The 25,093-nt window shown below is 34.9% G+C and overlaps 1 protein-coding gene across 1 annotated transcript in view; it reads left to right on the top strand.

Moving 5' to 3' along the window:
* Positions 1-25,093, top strand: part of LOC115221814 (sterol regulatory element-binding protein 1) — a 91,519-nt gene that overhangs the window by 39,157 nt on the left and 27,269 nt on the right. The window contains exons 4-10 of the mRNA XM_036503674.1: positions 1,500-1,802; positions 2,504-2,618; positions 8,008-8,178; positions 10,103-10,120; positions 19,870-20,052; positions 22,004-22,176; positions 23,423-23,684. Of these exons, the coding sequence (XP_036359567.1) occupies positions 1,500-1,802; positions 2,504-2,618; positions 8,008-8,178; positions 10,103-10,120; positions 19,870-20,052; positions 22,004-22,176; positions 23,423-23,684 (1,225 nt within the window). The remainder of the gene's footprint in view (positions 1-1,499; positions 1,803-2,503; positions 2,619-8,007; positions 8,179-10,102; positions 10,121-19,869; positions 20,053-22,003; positions 22,177-23,422; positions 23,685-25,093) is intronic.

The following is a 25,093-nucleotide window of genomic DNA, read 5'->3' as shown; positions in this document are numbered from 1 at the left end:
CCTTGTTCATTCATTTCATTTTTGGTATAGTTTTCTGCTGCTGCTGTTGGATGCTCTTCCTAACATCAACTTCTTTAAAGAGTTTGTGGATGCACCAGCTCTTGAGAGGCTGGCATGTTTTTTGACACAACTAAATAGTTTTCTCATCTTAATGTTACCTGTCTTCAAACACTCCACCCACTTTACAAAGTGCAATGCAAAGAGTCCCTAGCATGCATATGCACACACAACTGCAAACAAGCATATCCTCATTCATACATGTATCTGTTAAGATATGTTATCAGATAATTTTATATTAATAATTAAGTCAAGCTAGAAATAGGTTAAAAATGTGTTATTACTACTCTTTATGGTTTAGGGCTATTAATAATGTTAATCTTTCAGGATCAGTAATTTTAGTCAAGATATTATCTAGCTATTTTATAATTAATTTAGTTATAAAATTTTTAAAGGTAAAATAACCCTAGTTGCTTTCAGTTGTATATAAAATGAAAAATATTTTAAAAATCTTACCAAAAGTAAACAAAAAAAATCTAAACAAAAGTTGGAGATGTAAAGATTAGATATTGTTCATATGTTGCCCTTGATTTTGGTGGTGAGTTCAAGTTAAATAGTTACATAATTACAATAGAAATTCTAATGTAAACATAACGTGTTGAAAATGCATGTTTTTGTATATTTTATAGTTACAAGTAGTTCTTTCTGATTTTTTTTGAAAAGAGGATTTTTGCTAAATAAGATCATTCTTGCCTCAGCTGAATCTATATTACATCTTTTTTTTCCATATCTATACAGTTATATTTTTTATTTTTCATTAATTCCTTAAGTTGTTGTTTCTTTTATTTGATTGATATTAATATTTTTGCTATTTTTTGTGATATCAATGTGACTCCTGAATATATATATACATATATATATATATATATACATATATATATATATATATACATATATATATATACATATATATATATATATATATATACATATATATATATATATATATATATATATATATATATATATATATTTAAAATTATAAATTAGGGTATCTATGAGATACCACCATGCTGAAAATAGCAGCCATGATCTGACTCTAAAACCACCTTAATTGTCCATATATCAACATGGAGAGAAAACAAAGAGACAAGATGAAACTAGTAAAAAAATTACTGGATAATTCTAATTATTACCTTTGAAGGTTATTTTTTCCATGCTGACCACTTGATAAAATCGTTATTTTATTTTTAGATTAACGATCTTATCCTTATTTATATATATATATATATTATATATATATATATATATATATATATATATCATCATCATCGTTGTTTAACGTCTGTTTTCCATGCTGGCATGCGTTGGACGGTTTGACTGAGGTCTGGCGAGCCAGAAGGCTGCACCAGGCTCATGCACACACACGCGTGCGCGCACACACACGCGTGCACGCACACACACACACACACACCTGTAATTCAATTTCCCTGTTGTTTCAGCTTCTTATTCAGTCTCAACTGATAAAACCCCAGGAAGTTAATGGTAATGTTGTGACACTGGCCAGTCCACCAGCATCAAATTCTCTAGTGACCAGTGGCAACACAATACTGACCACAAGCATTCCTCTGCAAATGGTTGGTGAAGGAGATAAGCTGCCTATCAACCGACTAAACACTAGTCCACTGAAAAAGAATAGAGGAGAGAAGAGAACAGCTCACAATGCTATTGAGAAACGTTATCGCCTTAGTATTAATGATAAGATAATTGAGTTGAAGAACCTGGTTGTTGGAACTGAAGCAAAGGTACGTTGAAATTTGTTATTTTCTATTTTGCTTTAACCCTTTTGTTACCATATTTCTGTTGAGATGCTCTGTGTTTCTTTCAATTACTTTAAATATAACAAAGAATTTAGTAAAATAACTTAGTTATCATTAAGCTAGTGTTAGGAACATAAATTGTGACTAAGGTTTGGTGGAAGATTTTAATTGAAAACTTATGAAAACAAGACATTTGTACCACAGAGCCAGAGCCGGTTTCAGCCGGGTTGGTAATGAAAGGGTTAAACTCTATTTGACAAGCTAACTGGAGATCCTTTATGCTGTCACTTGACCTGCTAGAAATAAGAACCAAATCTCTGCCTTTGTAAAAATGGAATGATACATATAGACATAGGCATGTTTTTGTGAATGTAGAGTTGTTTTGTAACCATGTGAATTTGCGTTCAATCTTACTGCATGGCATCTTGGGCCGGTGTCATCAGGTGGCCTCAGGCTGACCAATGTTTTGTCAGTGGAACAGGTGGACAGAAACCATTTGTAAACATGTCCTGTATTGTGGATGAATGTGTATGTGTGTCTGTGTCTCTATGAATGTTTAAAGTGTGTACAGATTTGGCAACTTAAGATTGATATACACATGTCTTACATTTACAATTCCCATTTTACTGTATTCAACATATTACTTATAATATATATATATGATTTTTCCCTTTTTTATGTTGCAGTTGAATAAATCTGCTATCCTGCGCAAAGCCATTGACTACATTCGTTACATACAGAACACCAACACTCGTCTGAAGCAGGAAAACATTGCCCTTCGACTTCTGGCAAAGAAACAGAGTGAGTATTATGTTACTCTACTTCAAACCGCCTTATTGTATCACCTTACTAATCTCTTTGGTTTGCCCAAATTAATCTTTGATGCTTTCTTACTTTTCTCTGATAATTTCCTCCCTGTCTCTATTGAATGTATTAACTTGCATTCTGTGTTTCCAGAACCTTGTTGAACAATTCTCTTAGATAATCGGTCAATTCTCAAGGATTTTTCTGCATAAAAAAAAAAAGAATAGTAAATAGCAGCAAAAAAAATGCGATATAAATAAATGGAAGGAAATATAAATAGGAAATCAATATTAATATGAATCTAAATATGTCTGAGAAATGCTTGAATATCACAGCTAGTCACTTTCTTCTTCTAAACATTAGGCATCATGAATATTATTCATGGGGTAAATTATTTCTCACAAAATTGGAGTTGTGATATTCATGCCATTCTCAAAGCATTAATGATAGTAGTGAATTCAAACATTTTAAACAGAATGAAAATTGGATTTGGAGTTCTGCTTATCAACAGCTTCCTTTTGCTTTATAATAGGGGTGCAGCAAAAAAGATCCCGTAGTTTACATTTTTGATAAATGTTGTAGCACCAAACATACTACAAACACTACTTTAAACTGTGATGGCAACTAAAAACAAAAAAAAGCTACTTGAAGACACTGTTACTATCTGTCTACCTTCACTAGTACCACATGAATGACCCTATAGAATATGGATGGTTTTTCTGCTGCACCCTGTACATTTTTCTTGTGTTAGAAATAATTGTTTTAGATTTCTTTCCTCTGAAGTCATTAAGTAATCTTTCTGAAAGATATTTGTTGAAGTTAGCAATCTAATCTTAGTCCTCAACTGTGAAAATAAATAAAAATATTCTAGAGAAGGAATACAAATGAATATAAATAAGATTAGCTTTATTTCTATGTGAATTGAGGTATTTTATCATTTAAATCACTAGGGTTTCTGAAATATTTATCAGTCAGTGGAACTACATTTTCTTTTGGTATTGTTACCAATCACACTAAAAAGCTGAAAGAAAATAATTTTTATTAGGTGCAGGCATGGCTTGTAGACACAGGTGTAGCTGTATGATAAGAAGTTTGCTTCTGAACCACATGGTTCTGGGTTCAAATCCATTGCATGGCACCTTGGGCAAGTGTTTTCTACTATAGCCTTGGGCTCACCAAAGTTTATTGAGTGGATTTGGTAGATGGAACTAAAAGAAACCCATTATACTTATGTATGTGTGTGTGTGTTTCTGTGTTTGTCCCTGGCCACTACTTGACAACCTGTGTTGGTGTGTTTACATCTCCATAATTTAGCAGTTCAGCAAAAGAGATTGATAGAATAAATACCAGGCTTAAAAAAAAGTACTAGGGTCAATTCTGATGACTAAAAATTCTTCAGGATGGTGCCCCAGCATGGCCGCTGTCAAATGACTGAAATAAGTAAAAATAAAGATAAATGATAAAATAAGCTGTTAACTCACAACACATATCCTGTTTTATAGATTACGTCTTGGTGTCTCTTCTAAATTACATTGTCAACAAAAGTTCATTGATATAATAACGATAGTGTTAAAACACTGTAGTAAATGCACATTTGTTGAGTGAAGAACCTTAATAGAGGAGAGGAAAATTAGAAACAATAGATAAGATTCTAATTAGCATTTTGTAAAAGATATATTTGTATGAAGTGTTGGTGATTAATTCTAGGTGATCTAATTTATAAACATTGGTAGGTGTTAATAGTCTAGGATAGTTAATCTTTTCATTTTTGTTTTCAAGTGGAGTATTACACCTTACTAATAGAACAGTGTTGTGTTTCTTCTTAAATGTTATTTTGGAGGATAAGGCTGATGTCTTTAAAAAGAACTGGTTTGTCTATGAAAGTTATTGGTAGCTTGAGATGTTAGAAGGGGTGATAGTTTTTATTGTAACAACGAGAGTAGTAAATAGTTTTGAAGCGGTAATTCACCTCAGTATTGATTATAGTAGCTTTCATTAATTTGTAATTGTCTTAAGATGACTATATGGTCTATATATAATTTATAGTTCTTTCTCTCCACCTCCCCTCTATCTCCACATACACAGAGAAAAAAGAAAAGAATTTAAGTTGAAAATGCACACTTAAATTTCTTTAGTTTTTCTACATATTTCTCAACCGGTTTCACATGTGTTATGATGTTCATGGTGATCTTTACTTATAGTTTCTCAAAAAATTATATTCATTCAACTGTATGTATTTTATGTAAAATCATCCATAAAGAAACAATCAAGCATTAATTGTAAAAAATGTTCAATAGAATTAATTTATTTTCATTAAGGAAAGCTTGATAATGACTTCAAAGTTCCACCTGTATTTTCCCAACATTAAATAAAGAGGAAAGGTTATACTGCAGAAATACTCTAAATTAGCATGCACACACAACCAGTAATACTTAGGGATCAATCCAAATAAAATGACCTCTAATAATTTGGTTGTTACTAATATTACTTAATAAACAAATTACTATTCAGAACTAAAATGCCCCCAAAAATGTTACTCTTTGACCGATTCTAGTTAGTTGGCTATGATTATACTACGATATTGTAAACCAATATATAAATTAATTTTTTAAAAAAATACACCACCCTTTATAAAAACCAATAAGCTGTATTTAACAGTCATGTTTTCAAGAGATGCCAAACCTATAAACCAATGTATTGAATAGCTAAATAAACACACACACACACACACACACACACACACACACACACACACACACACACATATATATATATATATATATATATATATAGATAGATAGATAGATATAGAGTAGAATAAGAAATAGAAAATCTTTGGTACAGTATAATATATATTTGTGAAAAAATGAATAGAAACGGCTTTTCTGATAATTTTTCCACTTCAATAATTTGATGTTTATAAGTTTACAAGATGTTTATAAGCAAACTTGTAAACATCTAATGATTAAAGTGGAAAAATTAGCAGAAAAGCCATTTCTATTTATTTTTTTCAAATATGTTTTCAAATATATATATATATGTACATTATTTACATTTGATGGATATTTGTCCTCATCTTGTTTGTTGTTAGCACATTTTGGCTGATATACCCTCCAGCCTTCATCAGGTGTCTTGGGGAAATTTCGAACCTGGGTTCTCATTCCTAAGGTATTTTTGTTTTTAAATACACCACTCTTTATAAAAACCAATAAGCTGTATTTAACAGTCATATTTTCAAGAGATGCCAGGCTGTGACCTGAATAATAATACCTTAGGAATGAGAACCCAGGTTCGAAATTTCCCCAAGACACCTGCTGAAGGCTGGAGGGTATATCACTTGAAATGTTGTGTTAACAATAAACAAGATGAGGACAAATATCCGTCAAATTTAAATAATGTAAATAAAATATATCATGAAATAGGTAAAAATCTCATATATATAATTTAGGTTTATTAACTATTACAGTAGTCTTTCTTTCTCTCGCTCTCCCTTTCTTTCTCTCTCCCTTTCTCTCTCGCTCTCTCTTGTTCCACACATTTGACTTATTTTAATTTCAATTAAAAGTGAATGTGTTTTAAACATAGAATGAAATGTAAGCTAAAAATAAAATGGTTGAAAAATAAACCAGATTATATTTATCTAAAAGTATATCATTAACCCTTTAGCATTTGAACCAGCCATATTCAGCAAAAATAATCTACATGTTTTATCTTTAAACTGGCCAGATCTGGCCTCTGATACCACCCTTCAGTATTATTCTAAAAATAAACAATCACATCATTTAAACCTCAAAACTTCAAGGTAATGCATGACTAATTTTTCATCAGTGTGAATAAATAAGCATTATGTTTGACAGAAAAATCAGAATGCTAAAGGGTTAAGTAAACTGACTTAATAAAGCTGATAAATTAATTTCTAAGTTAAAAAAAATAAAATTGTAAGTTTCCAAACTAAATATCATGTTAGTTTAATATATATATATATATATATATATATATATATATATTCAGTATTGGGGATTAATAGATATACGGGTATTCTATTTCAGATAATACAAAAAAGTTAACCTAATGAGAATATCTGAAAGTAAACTCATGGTATCCATTTGCACATCACAAAATAATACTTAAAGGACATAACCATTATACCAGCAGGGTATATACTATACTTCCTTAATTATCTCCTACTTTAGTTAACACTAAATTAATTAAATATGAAGGAACTACACGTATTTCAGTATTGGAAGATTACAATATATATACATACACACTATAGTATTCATATATATATATATATATAAATACATATATGCAATCGTCAGATTTATAACTATTCCAACACATCTTCAGGTTATTTTTCAAAATATTATAAATCTAATTTTACATCCCTTTAAAAAATAAGCAATAAAATTAAGCATTAAAAATTTTCTTTAATCGCCATTTCGAAAACTAATCCTGGTACCAGCAAAAAACAAAGATATGTATTTGAATTTTTCTTGTTATATTTCACATTTAAACACAGACATTTTTATTCTGAAGTATAATTTGTATTTGACATTATATACTTGACTTTACAAGGTTGATTTATATACTAATTTATATTTATAGATTTTAATTCTTAATATTACAAAGTATAATTTTGATTTTTAATTTTTAATTTTAATTTTTAATTTTATTGCTTATTTTTTTAAAGGGATGTAAAATTAGATTTATTATATTTTGAAAAAGAACCTAAAGATGTGTTGGAATAATTATAAATCTGATGATTGCATATATGTATATAATATATATATATATATATATATATATATATATATAATATATATATATATATATATATATACTATAGTGTGTATGTATATATATTGTATCTTCCAATACTGAAATATGTGTAGTTCCTTCATATTTAATTAATTTAGTGTCAACTAAAGTAGGAGATAATTAAGGAAGAACAGTATATACCCTGCTGGTATAATGGTTATGTCCTTTAAGTATTATTTTATGATGTACAAATGGATACCATGAGTTTACTTTCAGATATTCTCATTAGGTTAACTTTTTTGTATTATTTGAAATAGAATACCCGTATATCTATTAATACCCAAAACTGAATTATTATTGACTTTTATTAGATGCTTTGTATATTTCTAGATAAATATATAAATATATGATAAATAAGACCCCAAGGTGCGATATGCTGATGCATGTAATGCTGAAGGGTTGTACCTGATTGATTTGGAAATACGTTTTCCCAAATTATTTAAATGATATGTATATATTTATATATACATGTTACCGTGGAAGGCTGTTATAATTTGGGGTATCAATCCGTTCCTTTAGTTGATGTCAAAACTGAATGAATTTCAATTCACTCAATTCTCTATAGATTTGGAAGATAATTTGGCTGGAGCCCAACTGAAGAGCGATCCTACTATGGTTCTGACCCCACCAGGCTCTATCACAGGTTCTCCTTCCCGCAGTCCCCCTACTGCTAGCAGTGACAGTGAAATGTCTTCTCCCCCAAGTCCACTATTTGATGACTCCTCACAAAATTCTGGTAAGCTTGTCATTTCACACTCGGTGTTGTCTGTATATATTGTAACTCTGTTGTTCCATCTTTATAACTCAAGTTAGAGCCTTATAATATCTGTTTCTGCTTTGCTCTTACCGAAAATCATTTTGTCAGTAATAGATAAATAATCCTCTTATGTTTATATGTTTTTTTTTGCACACTATTCCTAAATGTTATGCTTATAAAAGTGTAACAGAAAAGCTGTGTTTCTGGCTATATATGCTTTCTAAACATGGTAACAGGTGGATAACACCAACTGTATCCTCTCCTTGCTTTTTCAAAACATTTTAATATCTATTTACTATGATTAGTTATTTACTATTCTAGTTCTTACTAACTTCACTGCTGCTGGAACTCACTTTCACATAGTATAGCAATAACATTTAGGTTCCGTTCTTCTTCAGAAGCCACTGTATTGTAATATTGTAAGTTATTTATAAATACAAGTGGCTGAAAGCAGTTTGTCTAACTAACATGACAGACAAAACCCAGCATCCAGTTAAAGTGCTCAAGGAGATTATGATGGATTAAGCAGTATAATCTAGTGATTGTGGTGTCTTCAATGAAAACGTTTGTTAGGAAGGGAAAAGTTCTGTTTTGGGGACTCGAAAATATAAACTATTGACTAAATTACACATATCTAACTTACATTGTTTCTAGTAAATAGAAAAGTAATTTTATGACTGAATTTAAAAAAAGAAAAAAAAAAGCAAAACAGTTTATAATGTAGTAAATAAGTAAGTTAGTTGTAATATTGCATTTGAGAACCAAAGTATTTTCTAAATTAGGAAAATAAGAAATCCAAAGGTATTTATGATTCAAGAGCATGAACAAGAAAGGTATTGCAAGAAAGCAATATGTAGTTAATACCTGATGTGGAATGTAGCATATAAATGTATGTGTGTGTGTGTTTATGGTTTACCATTCATTTTGATGTATGAACATCTAGTTCTTTGATCAACTGGAGAATCTACTCATTGAATTAGTATCTGAAGGAATCGAGTATTCTACAGACATGTGTAGTCTTGATGTGATTATTGAATAGAATCAGTACAACACAAGTATTATTGTGTGATAAATTGTAAATGAGTATCACCATTATACAAGTGATGTCATTCATTTCCAGTCTTCCAAGCAAGGGGAAATACTACCTTGCTTGTAAACAGATGAGGGTTGAGTATAGGAATGGCACCTGGCCATAGTAAATTTGCATCAATGAATTCTGTCTGACCTATGCAATAATAGGAAAATAGACTTTAAAAACAATGATGGTGGTAGTTGATCATGATGTATTTATAATATTAGCAATAGGAATGAATATATCATAGATGTAAGAAAATATTTCATGGTAGAGATTTACAATGATTTCATTGAAATAGAAAGTATTAAAATTTCAGAGTACTAATATATAAATAAATGAAAATAGTTTCAATGGAATGACATGTGGATAATAAATCAAAGTAGACAGTTTAAAGTAAACATACGTATTCTATGTATCCTTTTACTGGACAAGGATCTAGATGTCTGGCAAAAATATATGTGAAATTATACACACATATGTGGCTATTACCAGCAGCTAATAGATTGACTAGTATAAAAATAATACTGGTTTTCATACACATCGATGTTGCCAGTATTTTAAAAGCCAGTAGAATTTATTCAAACCAAACTAAAGTTTGACAAAAATTAGGCACTATTTCCTTATATAAATCCATTCACTTGAAAGTGCACAGCCTTTAAATCAAATTTTAGTAATTAAATTGAGATAGGGGCTATAATAGTATGAGTGATAAGGTGCATAAAATATGTATTTATAGTGATTTATTATTCACGTGTTATTCCATTTAAGCTATACATACATACATATATATATATATATATATTTCACTATGTAACTATCTTATTTTAGGTGATATGAAGACTTCTTGTGAGTTTAAAAGATTTTATTAAAAAACAAAACAACTAAACTACTGACTTCAAATGCTGCTAGTTTTGAATCCTTGTTTGACCTCAAATGAACTCCTTTCTTTCTTTCTTTCTCTTGCTAACTTTAATCTCTACTGTTTGACTTTAATCAGATCCTATTTTGCTAACTTTAATCCCTCTCTCTGTCCAAGCTCTTTTACTAATAATACAGCAGTTTTAATTAACTTCCTCTTGTTTTACCTTCTATGATGATTTCCTGCCTCTTTTGTCACTTCTTCAATTTATTTCTCTTCTCATTACATACCTTTCTTTATCCTTCCCTTTCTCCCATTCTCTCTCTTACCTCCCGACCACTTCCATATTTTACCTTTCCTTCTGTTTGCATTGCTCGTTTCTCTTGTACTTGTAGATTTTATAATATTGTTGCATGATATTATTGTTATGGAATGGGAGAAACAGCAGGTTAACCGATCAAGTGCCTTGCATTATTTAGTTATGTTGCTTTAATATTTTGATTTCAAAAGGCAATGAGCTGGCAAAATCATTAGCATATCGGGTGCATGCTTAGTGGCATTTCTTTCATCTTCACATTCTGAGTTCAAACTCTGACAAGATCCAATTTGCCTTTCAACCTTTCAGGGCTCAATAAAATAAGTAGCAATTGAACACTGGGATTGATGTAATCGACTTACCCCTCCCGCTAACTTGCTGTACTTTTTAACCAGTATTTTGATTTCAAATCCAAGTGGGTTCAATATTAAGCTTCATCTTTTCAGGGTTGAGAAAAGAAAATAACAGTCAAGTACTGAGATTAGTTTGTCACTAGTACTTCTTCCCTCAAATTTACAGTCTGGTACCAATGATAGAAATCTTTGTAATTGTTGTTGTGTGGAAAAGCCAACAGATTCTTTTCTACTGTAGGTACAAGGCCTGAAATTATTGGGGAGGGGGCCCAGTCGATTAGATTGACCCCCAGTATGCAACTGGTACTTAATTTACCGACCCTGAAAGGATGAAAGGCAAAGTCAATCTTGACGGAATTTGAACTCAGAACGTAAAGACAGACGAAATACTGCTAAGCACTTCGCCTGGCATGCTAACGTTTCTGCCAGCTTGCCGCCATGGAATAGCCAACAGATTAATTCTTCAAACTGTTGAACACTGCTGTAGATGTTGTGACCTTCCATACTGTTGTAGACATTTGGGTCCTTCCATACTATTGTATTTATTGCCCTTCCTGCATAGACATTGAGTCCTTCCATAGCATTCTTTCTTACTACTATGAATATTTTATCCCTTTATACTGCTGTAGTCATTGTGTTGTTGACAATGACTTCACTCAGTATTGAATTCAGGGTTAATGGTGATAGAGTTTTTGAGCACAATCAGCTTTGTTTTTAGCAGATATGCGATCATATGAGTTTCCATCTTTGACTGTCTTATTTTTATACATCCAAAACTACATTGTCTACTGTATCCTTCTCTTTTTGTAAGAATAAGGATATGATTTGAGAATTATCTGGATGCTATTTCTAGCTGATTGAGTGATCATGTAACAGGTGTTGTAGTGAAGTGTTTTGGTGTTTAGTACCTCAAATCCATTACTTGATTTCAGTTTCCAGTGTGAACTATATGAGTAGCATTAGTAAACTAAGGAAATGTATGAATGTCCTCACTTCTCAGTTTTGTCAGTAATTTAGGTTAGCAGTCTGATGGTCCCTTTTTAGACTGTAGGATATAGGGGGAAACCAATATTACTCAGTTGTTTCAGGTTATGGTTAGTAACGGTGGTTAGACAACCAGAATATGTTGTAGAGGGAAACACCGTATAATTGATATACCTGATAGAAATAGCAAGCTAATCTCCCTCAGTGTCTTGAATTAGGAAATGACACATAGATAATGTAGACCTTGTCATAATCCTTAAAAAGACTGGATGGACATTGGCAGAATATCTGGAATACCTTTAATCATAGCTTCAATGATCAATGGAATATTTTTCTAAAGGGGAACAGTGGGGAGGGGGGTAATGACTACAGGAAGAAAGAGACATAAGTACACCTGGTTTAAATGGTGTTTGGTGTAATGGTATCATCATCATCATCATCACCATCGTCGTCGTCGTCATCATTATCATTCAACATGTCTTCCATGCTGGCATGGGTTGGACAGTTTAACAAGAGCTAGTGAACCAGAGGTCCGTGTCTAGCTCCACTGTCTGTTTTGGCATGGTTGTTACTTAATGACATCCACTTCACAGAGTGAAGTATATAGTTGAAAAATAAATGAGGTTGTTCCATGAGAGAAAATGTGTTTCCTAATTAATATTTTCACATGAAAACACTGTTGTCCTAATTCCACATCAGTTGTGTGTGTGTGTGTGTGTGTATTATGAGATTAATTGGGGATTAAAATGTTACCTCTAATACTGGCAACAGTGTTATATATGTAGGTGGCCCTGCTCAACCTGTAGGAAAGGTACAGGTAGAAACTCCATAAGATGCACCCAATGTAAGTTATGGACACATAAGAGGTGCAGCAACATTAAAGGGAAATTAACAGATAAGATAGCTTTCATGTGCGGCAGATGCACAGGGACAATAGACACAACAGACACTCAGAAAACAGATTCCATCACACTCCAGGGAGAGAAACTAGAAGTAGTTGATAGTTTCCGCTACCTGGGTGACCAAGTTAGTAGCGGAGGTGGATGCACAGAGAGTATCACCACTAGAATACGAATAGCCTGGGCAAAGTTCAGAAAGCTTCTACCCCTACTGGCAACAAAAGGTCTCTCCCTCAGAGCAAAAGGTAGATTGTATGATGCATGTGTGCGAACTGCCATGCTTCACGGTAATGAAACATGGGCTGTGACTGCAGAAGACATGCGTAGACTTAAAAGAAATGAAGCTAGCATGATCCGCTGGATGTGTAGTGTCAGTGTGCACGCAAGACAGAGTGTAAGCATCCTGAGAGAAATGCTGGATATAAGAAGCATCAGATGTGGTGTGCAAGAGCGACGCTTGCGATGGTATGGTCATGTGCTGCGGATGGATGAAGAGAGATGTGTGAAGAAGTGCCACTCCCAAACAGTTGAAGGTATCAGGGGGAGAGGTAGACCCAGGAAGATATGGGATGAGGTAGTCAAGCATGACCTCAGAGCATTGGGCCTCACTGAGGCAATGGCGAAGGACCGAGATCTCTGGAGATATGCTGTGACTACAAAGACCCGGGCTGCTTTCTGCAGCAATTCCACATACCCCCTACCCATTCTAAGTACCCCGGATCCCCAAAGTACCCTGGATCCCCAAAGTACCCCGATCCCCAAAGTACCCCGGACCTCGTTGCCCCCGTGCCGCTGACACGTTAAAAGCTCGAACCGATCGTGACCGATGCCGGACCCTCCGGCCCCTGTGCAGGTGGCACGTAAAAAGCACCCAATCCACTCACGGAGTGGTTGGCGTTAGGAAGGGCATCCAGCCGTAGAAACTCTGCCAGATTCAGACTGGAGCCTGGAGCGGCCCCTGGCTTCCCAGACCCCAGTCGAACCGTCCAACCCGCGTTAGCGCGGAAAGAGGACGTTAAACGATGATGATGATGATGATGATGATATATATACGGCATTTCCTGTGTTACAGTTAGATGTATGGCTTCTGCTTGTGAATTTAGAGCTCCGTGTCAAGTATCTCATCTAGTTTACTTCCAGTAAAGTGCTGTGGTTACTACTGTACTTAGCAGTATTACCAGTTATCATATACAGCAAATATTGGGAAAATTATGATGAACACAAGCTGCAGTTTATACCATCTGTTCCCTGTACATGTTTCATCATTGTGGCTATTTGCATTTTCTGCAGTGGGTGTTTGTGGTCCATTTGGATGCTGATCTACGATAGTTCTTCAAGGGAACACTGTATTGCATTATATTGACACAGTTCCTCTGAAGAACTGTTGTGGATCTGCATCCAATTGCATTATGAACACCCACTGCAGATGACACAAATAACCACAATAGTAAAATGTGTACAGGTAACAAATACTATAAATTTCATCTTGTGTTTATCATTTTTTCAGATATATATATATATATATATATATATATATATATATATATATAGCAATAGAGGGAATCTGTGAAAGAGGTAGATCCAAGAAGACCTGGGATGAGGTGGTGAAGCATGACCTTCAAACATTGGGACTCACAGAGACGATGACGAGTGACCAAGACCTTTGGAGATATGCTGTGCTTGAGAAGACTCTGCAAGCCAAGTGAGACTGTAACCATGGCCTATGCCAGTGCAGCATAACTGGCCCATTTAAGAGTACCCTTCAAGCATTGGGCCATAAACTGTGTTTGACCTGTTGAGTCAAGTGAAGTCATTGTTGTGGCTGATGCCAATGCACGTAAAAAGCACCATTCAAGCATGGTCGATGCCAGTACTGCCTGATTGGCCGTTGTGCTGGTAACATATAAAGAGTACTCTCTACACTCTCAGAGTAGTTGGTGTTAGGAAGGGCATCTAGCTGTAGAAACCTTGTTAAATCAGATTGGAACCTTGTGCAGCCTTCTGGCTTGCCAGTCCTCAGTCAAACCATCCAACCCATGCCAGCATAGAAAGTGGATGTTAAATGACGATGATGATATATATATATATACACACATGAAGTCTGATGAAAGATTACTGAAACTAGAGCTATAAAAAGCAAACTACAGCACATACCAATTCGGCATTTAATCTTTGAAATAATCCTCTTCTGAAACCAGATGCTTTATCCATTGTAGTTTCCATTATTGGAAGCATTCCTGGAACTCTGTTTTTGAGACAGTGATCAGCTGACTTGTTGCATTCTCTTGGATTTTCTGGACTTGAAATCTTGTTCCTTTCAAATGGGATTCCTTTCAAGCCTTGGTTTTGGGGTCATAGCTACAGACCCACAATTCATTACCTGTTAAAACCATTACAAAACAAATTTTTTTTTTTTGCAACACTGTCAAGGAGATCCTATGCAGCTGAAATCGGATCTTCTTTTTGAGATGAGCTCACTCTACTTACTTTGTTTCCAAGCACAGCTATAAACAATGAAAGTGGGTGGGAATGTTATAGCTCAGTGTGCATGTGCGAAAGAGTTCAAGGTCTGTGTTAAGTGACTTCGCCCAGTGTACTATAACTCCATTGCTGTAGTAACAGCCCCAATACTTTTTGATCAGACCATGTGTGTTTGTGTGTGTGTGTGCGTGTGTGTGTGCGTGCTTGCATGCTTACCCACCCAACCAAAGTAAAAGAGTGGTAGAAGTCACTTGAGTTTGACTTAGTAGCATGTGCATTGCCTCTGCTAATTTATTTAGATGCTTATGTATTCACAAACTGGCAAAGAGACTTTCTTTCAGATTTGGCATGGTTTTCTGCTGCTGGAAGCCCTTCCTAATGCCAACCACTCCGAGAGTGTAATGGTTGCTTTTACATGCCACCGGCATGTGTGCCATTTGCACGACACCAATATCTACCTCAACTGCAATTTTGCTTGGCTTCATGGGTCTTCTTAAGCATGATACAATGCCAAAGAAGCTATGACTAACAATTAAAGCACAACACTAACCACTAGACTGTACTGCACATGTGCGTGCATGCATTCACACTTACCATATCTCTGTTATCTTAATTCAGATGATTATAGTATCGTTTTAATGGTGTATAACACCTAGATGCTATGTTTGGATGTCAACTGAACATGTGCACTTAACTAGCCCTATTGACAATATATTAGTGATACTTTCCACTCCCCTTTCATTTTCTTCTTCAATGATGCTTTAGTTGCTTATGGATGGTTAAGGTCATATAAATCTCTTTCAGTGGTGTTTGTTTCAAAGATATCGGCAAACATAGAATTTGTTTCTGTAATAATTCTTCAGCATGACAGTTTGTAAGACTGAGAGCTAACCTTGCATGACTGGATACATAACTTTACATGTTAGCCTGTGCAAGATGTCAGGTTGACAAATAGTTTTGAAAATGTTTTGTATATTATTAGAATGTTTCATTTCTTAAAATTATACGTATGTATGTATGTACATACATGCATGCATGCATGTAGTGTGAGTGTTTTATATTTATGCTGGTCTGAATAAAACTATTATGCCTCATGAAGGCAAAGTTACCGAGCTCATGGGCTGCATGGAGGCAAAGTGGCTGAATTCCTCTCAAGTGTTTGGGCCCCACGGAGGCGAGGTGGTTGAGTTCCTTTCAAATCAGCTTCACAGAGGTGAGATGGCTGAGTTCCTTTCGAGCGTTGGGCCTCATGGAGGCAAAGTGGCCAACCTCCTTTTGAGTGTTGGGCCTCATGGAGACAATGACCAAGACCTTTGGCATTATGTCGTACTTGAGAAGAAGATCCATCAAGCTGAGCAAAATTACAGTTATGGCAGATACTGGTGTCACACAAATGGCATCCATACAGATGGCACATAAGAGCACCCATTACATTCTTGGAGTGGTTAGCATTTGGAAGGGCATCCAGCCATAGAAAATCAGCTGTAGAAAACCACTCTGGATTCTGGCACAGCCTTCCAGCATGCTAGCCCAGTCAAACTGTCCAACCCATGCCAGCATGGACAACGGGTGCTAAATGATGATGATGATGTTGTGTCCATGTTATGTCCTTTAATTGGTGGGTTTGACAGACAGAGGGTGAGGAAATAAGTACCTGACTGAAATAAATATTGGGGTCAGTATGGTTGGTTAAACACTTGAATATGGTACCCTAGCTTAGCCATTGTCCAATGACACTTGTATAGGAACTTAATAGTGTAGATGTGGGGGAAAATAATTTCTCCAATGTTTCACACTGAGAAGCAAAGCCTCTCTCTCTCTCTCTCTCTCTCTCTCTCTCTCTCTCTCTCTCTATATATATATATATATATATATATATGGACATGAGGTGAAGGCATTTGGCTTAGTGGTTAGGAGTATTTGGCTCATGGTTGTAAGATCATGAATTCAATTCCTGGTGGCAGGTTGTGGTCTTGAGCAAGACACTTTATTCACATTGCTCAAGTCGACTCAGCTGGCAAAAATGAGTTGTACTTGTCACATCCTGTCTCACACTGAATCTCCCTGAAAACTACATTACGGGTACACATGTTTGTGGAGTGCTCAGTCATTTGCGCATTAATTTCACGAGCAAGCTGTTCCGTCTATCAGATCAACTAGAACACTCATCGTCGTAACCGACAGAGTACCAGTTATGAATGTCAAAAATTTAGTATATTTGTATATTAAGAAAGTAATATTTATTGGGTATCTATGAGCACAATAACTGCTGTCAGCTGATCAGCAGTTTGCTGCAGCATTTGAAGATTGCAGTTCACACAGTCACCATACTGTACATCACTATACATATTAACAATTTGGTATTGTTTGCTTCCTATTTCGAATTACCCAGTTCTAGATTAGGATTTGCAAATATTGAAATATCAGTGAATAAATAAATATTTGTATTCAACTTTGCAATTGTTAAGTGGTTTCTGGTAACATTGCTGTTCCTCTATATTGTGTATTTAGTTTTACGCATATCAGAAATATGTACCTGCTTAAACAATATCTTAATCATTAGTGAAATTGTCTGAAGAAGAATTTATTTACATAAATTGAAGCTTTTAAATAATATATTGACAATAATGTATAGAAACAGTTAATGTTTTCTATATATGCTAACTCTTTTGATAACCAACTCACTTAAGTTGAGTTAAAACAGTTTGTCATAATTTTATTTATCTTTGTACTAAACACCACCTTTAAAAAAAAAAAAACTTAATTTACTAAATTCTAAATTCTTGATTATTTTAGAAATTAATTAAAATTCAGTAGACTTGTGTATTTTATAAAAGAAAATATGGATGGAAAAGAGTTAAAACAATTGCATCTTGATTTTAACATCTTGAAATGTGAAATAAAATGTCTAGTTGTATGTTTTGGAAGGTCACTTGTTCGAGTCGCATATCAGTTAACTTACATCTTTTCAGGTCTATTTCTCAAATGTTCATATTTATCCAGACATGGACAGGCTTCATAATTATCTTCATGACAAAAAAAAAAGACCAGCTGTTTCACATCTATTTTATTATAACTAAGAAGAATGTGTTTTTTTTTTTTCGCCAATAAATATTTAAAAAGAAATAGCTAGATTATATGGTTTTGTAACCAGATGTCTTGCTAGCTACTTCAGCTGTGAAGGACATGTTGTGGGTAGTTAATTAGAACTATGATAGACTAGATTGAGATAGGTTGAATACTTGTGTCTGTCTAGCGACACAAGAATACTTGTAACAAGGTTTGTAAATTGGTGTAAGACAGATTCGGAATTTTCGAGTTACAATAAAACATGAAAATCATGATGTTAAAGCAACATAGAAGGCAAAATAAAGAGGGTTGCATCATTTTGGCACCATTATATCATAGAATCAAATATACCTTAATACAAACAACACTGACCATGTAGCAGCATCTTCATTGAAATACATGTGAAAATAGTAAATATCCTGTAAATCTTAATAGAATTTTAGGAAGGTGTGTGTGTGGGGGAGGAGGGGTGTCAGTAATTTGTTATGAATTTATAATGTATTGTGGATGAAAGACATATCTGTCTGTAGATAGGATAAAGTCTATCTCTGGTAATTTCTTGGATAATTTGTTACCTATTCTTAAAAAGTAGGTAAGCGAAGTAATGTAAATAAAGTGTTCTGTCTAGAAACAACAAAATATCTGCCATAGATTAAACTTGACATGATGGGGATCTTATTGAGTAACTAGACTACCGTACTTAACTTCCATGACTACCTGGACATCACTGGTATTAGTCTCAACATCACTACTAACATCATCATTTATAACATTAACACCAACATAAAAAAAATTAAGATTTGCACAATACCTAAACCAGACAAAATAAAACACTAGACATACAATGGAATTCTCTCTTCTTCTCTTTCTTTCTCACACACATACACACACACACATAGACACACACTGGTGCATGCGCATACATGCACACACACTATTTTCCACAATATCATCTCTGCCATTGTAATCTAATATACAACTTAGACACCACACAGTCACAATCACAAAATATGATTCAAGTCAACTAAGGAACTTCTATGTGCTAACTTTATTTGCAAGAAATAGCAGCCAGATCTTGAAATCTCACTGCAAGCTTAAAGAATGAAATGACACATTGAGTAATGTAGACTTAGGGACATTATGTCTGGAAACAGACAGGGTGGAATACTTTTGGTCTACTCAGCCAAAGTTAATCTAGAAGTTAAATAACAACAACAATGACAGTAACCAAATATGATGTGCATTTACAACTTTCACATAAAATCATACATCTTTTCAGTGGTGTGCATACACGTGCACACATGCACACAAACTCTCTCTCTCTTTCACACACACACACACAGACAGAGGACAGGGGAGAGAAGGACCTTCTGTTGTACATCAGTGAGGAAGGCAGCAATAGCAGGTGGTGTTAGATAATGGGAAAGCTGTAGGATGCAGGATGGTGAGTGCAGTGCAGCAGTTAACATTGCGACGAGTTGTCGGTAGATATATTGCGTTTTAATATTTACTGCTATAGCTCGAAATACATTTTAAATTATTTCTTTCAGAAATAAAGTTCACGATTTTTAAAAATGTGTGTCACTAACTCTAGGGATCTCTCAACTAATTCCCTTTTTCTTTCACTTTATCAGGGAGCGATGGTCACATTTTTAACATTGGTATGCTTGATCGATCTCGTCTGGCACTCTGTATGTTTATGTTCGGCGTCCTTGCTTTCAATCCGTTTGGATTTTTCTTGAACACTAAAATGTATTCGGATTATTATGGGATGCCTTCTGAACACAGTTCTCGTTCCCTACTTGTGACCACGACAAGTGAGTATTACTGTTTTTCTTTCTTTCTTCCTTTCTTTCGTTTCTTTCTTTAAACATTATGATATTCAGTGTGTTTGACTCTGATCAAAAATGAAACTACGTCATTTCTGTATTTAGATTATAAGTTACATCAAAATGTGTATGTGTGTATGTACACGCACTCATGCACACACACTCACACACACACACACACACACATGCACACTATCTTCAATGGCATAAAAGACACATGGGCGTGTTAGATGCATGCAGTTTCATGAAAAAGAGTCTTTGTGCTTAAAGCTTATGGATGGCCCAACTTTTCATATAGGAGCAGGAGTGATTTTTTTAAAGACTTTTTTTGGGTGAAAATAGTACCTTTTTATATGCTATCAAATATGGTACATACATACACACATTTTTATGTTTCACACTCAAACACAACTTTTTCACAATTTTGTAATATGTACTTAACATATTGCTGGGTTTACTTAACATAGTACTTGGGATGATAAGATAGCATCTTAGTAATGTAACCATTCAGTTGGTGGTGATGGTGAGAATCTCAAAATATAGTTCTGTTGTATTTTATTTCTTTGAAAACTGCTGTATGACATTGTCCAAATGAACTTGGGGTTTTTATTGTAAATATTCAAGATGGTCTAAATTGGTTTTTAAATATATTAATTGTAAACATTATTTTATTACTTATTTTGATAGGTGTACTTAATTGGAAAAAAAAACAAAAAAAAAACAAGGATAATAGTGCTCAATTTTGGTTAATCAGTAATTAATAAAAATATGTTTTAGTCTCGCACAATTGTCATTTTGTTTTTGCTGATGTTACCCTTACATGTAATAAAATGTCTGATATATATTGGATATTGTAGTTCAGTGCCTCACTTTGCTGCTTTATGATAAATGTAAAGGCTGTACAATTTCAGAATCAATAGAATAGTGTAGAATACCTTGTGATATTTAATTACAGTCCTTGATGCTCTCAGTGCAAATCCTACTGAAGTCGATAAAATAAAGTACAAGTCAAGTACTATGATTGTTCTCATTGACTCTACATATTCAGCAAATTTGGGGCCAGTTGTTTCTTTAGTGTAAATCATCATCATCATCACCACCATCATTTAATGTATGTTTTCCATGCTGACATGGGTTGGACCGTTCGACAGGTTCTGGTGAGCTGCTGGGCTGCATTGAGCTTCGATGTTGTCCTTGGCATGGTTTCTGCAGTTGGATGTTCTCCTTAATGTCAGTCACTTTACAGTGTAAGTAACTTGCAAAATGGGAAAAAACAGGAAAGGGGCTCCCATTGACTAAATAATGGTGGTAGTGGTGATGGTGAGGAAGTACTTGAGAGGAGGAGGTGGCTTTATACCCATTGTTGAGTGGCTAAAGTAGAATAGAAGGGCAAGCACGGGTATCTTACTACAGAAGTGATACATGGCTAACACACATTTTATTGGTAAGAGCAATTGGAAAGAATTAATAAATTTATATTTTTTATCTGCACTTGTTGTATTTCTTGGTTGATGCGTAATAATAAATGGCAGTAGTTTGATGTAGAACAGTCTGGAAGTAATACAGTTCTATATTTAAGAGATGAGGAATTATGTACATTATTTACATTCGACAGATATTTGTCCTCATCTTACGCCCACGGGCATATGGTGTAGTGGTTAAGAGCACAGGCTACTAGCCCCAAGATTCCAAGTTCGATTCCAGGCAGTGACCTGAACAATAATAATAATAATAATAATAATAATAATAATAACAACATCGAAAAATACCTTAGGAATGAGAACACAGGTTCGAAATTTCCCCAAGACACCTGAAGAAGGCTGGAGGGTATATCAGCCGAAACATTGTGTTACAACAAACAAGATGAGGACAAATATCCGTCAATTGTAAATAATGTAATTAAGTCTGGAAGTAAGTTGACATTTGTGTTTCTTTTCAGAGAATGAAATGATCTCATACTGGCCATTCCTGCCACAAATCTTGAACAGTATTTTCATATTGATCATGTTGCTGATGCTTTTTGTGTATGGTGAACCTGTCAAATCCAAGAACAGTCAAGCATCAGTAGCTTATTGGAGACACAAGAAACAATCTGATCAATACATCACCCAAGTGAGTATTTTAAATTTTTAATTGGGTCTGTTTGTGAGAGAGCAGGGGATAGGGTAGGTTGATCTGGAGCTGTCATCATTGTTACTGTTACCATTGTTTTATGTCTGTCCCTCCAGGCGGGGATGGTGGGATTATACTTTTTGAGGTAGTGTTTAATGGATGGATCTTCCAGGTGCCAATACTTTTGGTCACCTATTATGACACTGAAGTATTTAATAATAATGATATAATAATAATAATGAAATTATTGTATACAGTGTTCAGATGCATTGCAACTCATTAGAAAGTAACCAAAAGTGCACAAAGAGTACATAGAATAATGCACAGAAAGGGAACAGTGAATGAGTTGTTTACAAAAAAAGGTGGTGGGGAGAGTGCATCAGGTGTACTGTTGGTAAATTTCAGGAAGCATGGAAGTTTGCAGGATGCAGTGTCCCAACAACCAACTACTGATACAGGTAGTTTATTCTCTGCTTCAATGATTCTGAGTGCGAAAAAATTTGGTGTACCTATTTTAAAATTGGGTGTACAAATGAAGTATCTGAGGTAAAACAGTTGAAAGAAGAGCTGAGAGACTTGTTTAAGTTATAACTGTGTAGAAAATAGGATACAAAAACATTTTTGATGATGATTATTTGAAGAGGATTAACAGCAGTTTCAAGCAGTGACTCTACTCACTACAGAATCATAAGGTCAAACACCAGTGCAGTGCTTATGTTTTGAAACACAGCCTTTTATACCTTGATTTATTGAGAAAAAACCCCCAGCTAGATACCATTTTAATATCCTAGGTAAGGATGATATAATGATACCAGTGTTGTAATTGGAGCAGCCATCTGATCCCTATTGCTGTATTAACCCAAAATACTTCATGTTTATCTATGCTAGATAAACACACACACACACACACACACATATATCATCATCATCGTTTAACGTCTGCTTTCCATGCTAGCATGGGTTGGACGATTTTGACTGAGGGCTGGCGAACCAGATGGCTGCACCAGGCTCCAATCTTGATCTGGCAGCTGTAGAAACTCTTGCCAGATCAAGATTGGAGCCTGGTGCAGCCATCTGGTTTGCCAGCCCTCAGTCAAAATCGTCCAACCCATGCTAGCATGGAAAGCAGATGTTAAACGATGATGATGATATATATGTATTATTCAGCCATTCTTACTTAAAAGTAATATTTCTTCAATTATTTTTTTAATCACTATCCGTTTTTGTTATATTCTTCTGTTACCAGGGAAACTATGCAGCTGCCGCTCGACAGTTGCATCTTGGCCTTCTTGCTCTTGGTCGACCCCTTCCAACTTCGAAGATTGACCTGGTTGCCAGTCTGGCTTGGCATTCCTTACGTCAGTTTTTACATTACATTTACCTGGGAAGATGGCTAAGTAACAGAGCTGGTGGTCTGTGGTCAAAAGAATTTGAAGCATCTGAAGTGAAACAGTCTGCAGTAAATGCTGCTTTGGCTTATCACAAACTTCACCAACTCCATCTGACCGGTCAGTATTACAACTTCTTTCATAGTGTTTATTGTGAAAAATTATTAAATCAGTTGTTTTCCTTTCAAAAAATTGTTAGCTTTTTTTCTGTTGTTAAAAATCATCAATTATCTTTTAGCTGAAAGAACTACTTAACATTCTCTCATTTTCTTTCTGTAATTGTAACTATTTGATTTGTGCTAGAATGATATGTTAAGCTTTATCTTTATTAGTGACTGTGAGGTCAGTGATATAAGTTCCTAAATAGAAAAATGGCAATAACTGAACAAGATTAATGTACAGCTTCAATAAGGATATAGTTCTCGTTACAGTTTAAGCAGGGATATAGCTTCCTTTATATCTGTGGAGTTCTAGAAGGATGTTGTGGGTGGTGAAGAGTTGGGGGTGAGAAGGTGAAGGAAGATAAATGATTTGAAATGAAGGCTCTGATGTTATTTCTGCTACTGCAGGTGTGGCTATGTGGTAAGAAGCTTGCTTCCAAACCACAAGGTTCTGGGTTCAGTCCTGCTGTGTTGCACCTTGGGCAAGTGTCTTCTACTATAGTCTCAGCCTGACCAAAGCCTTGTGAGTGGATTTGGTAGTCGGAAATTGAAAGAAGTCCACTGATTGATGCCAGGACCACCTGACTGGCTCCTGTGCTGGTGGCATGTAAAAAGCACCCACTACACTCTGAGTGGTTGGTGTTAGGAAGGGAATCCAGCTGTAGAAATGTTGCCAGATCAGATTGGAGCCTGGTGCAGACTTCTGGCTTGCCAGCCCTCAGTCAAATCGTCCAACCCATGCCAGCATGGAAAGTGAATGTTAAATGATGATGATGATGGTTGCTTGTCTCATTGTGTAGTCAGGTAATTTGATCTATTGATTTAGCAGAATATTAAGTCTGATCAATAAGTATCCGGACTGTTGCCATAGTAACGAAACTAAAGCACACAGTGAAACCACTTGTCACAGACTGACCTTGAACTCTGCTGTGCTTGCACACTAAGTTTTAACGTTCTAGCTCACTTCCGCTGTTTACAGCAGTGCTTGGAAGGAAGGTGTGTAGTGTGTGATCATCTCATTGATCATGACAGAGAAAGTTGTCATGGCAATACCTGCTCAGAGGCTGACACAAGGTTGCAGAAAGTGTATGGAGAGGAGTGTATGAGCTACACACAAGCGTATGAGTGGTTTGGATGTTTCCATGATGGCTGAAAAAAATGTTGATAGTGACAAACATTCTGGGAGACCTGCAGCCAGTAGACCTGGGAAAAACATTGCAGGTGTGCATGCTGCTGTGAGGGGATATCATCGAATCACCATCTCTGAGTTATCAGTGGATTTGCAGATTAGTTCAGTTTAGTCCATTATCACTAAAGATTTGGGTAGGAGATGTGTGTCTGCCAAGTTTGTGCCAAAGCTGCTTTCAG

Source organism: Octopus sinensis, linkage group LG1 (assembly GCF_006345805.1).
Source record: "Octopus sinensis linkage group LG1, ASM634580v1, whole genome shotgun sequence".
Classification (NCBI taxonomy): domain Eukaryota; kingdom Metazoa; phylum Mollusca; class Cephalopoda; order Octopoda; family Octopodidae; genus Octopus; species Octopus sinensis.
The sequence above is the reverse complement of the archived record's forward strand: the minus strand, read 5'-3'. Positions and strand labels throughout refer to the sequence as shown.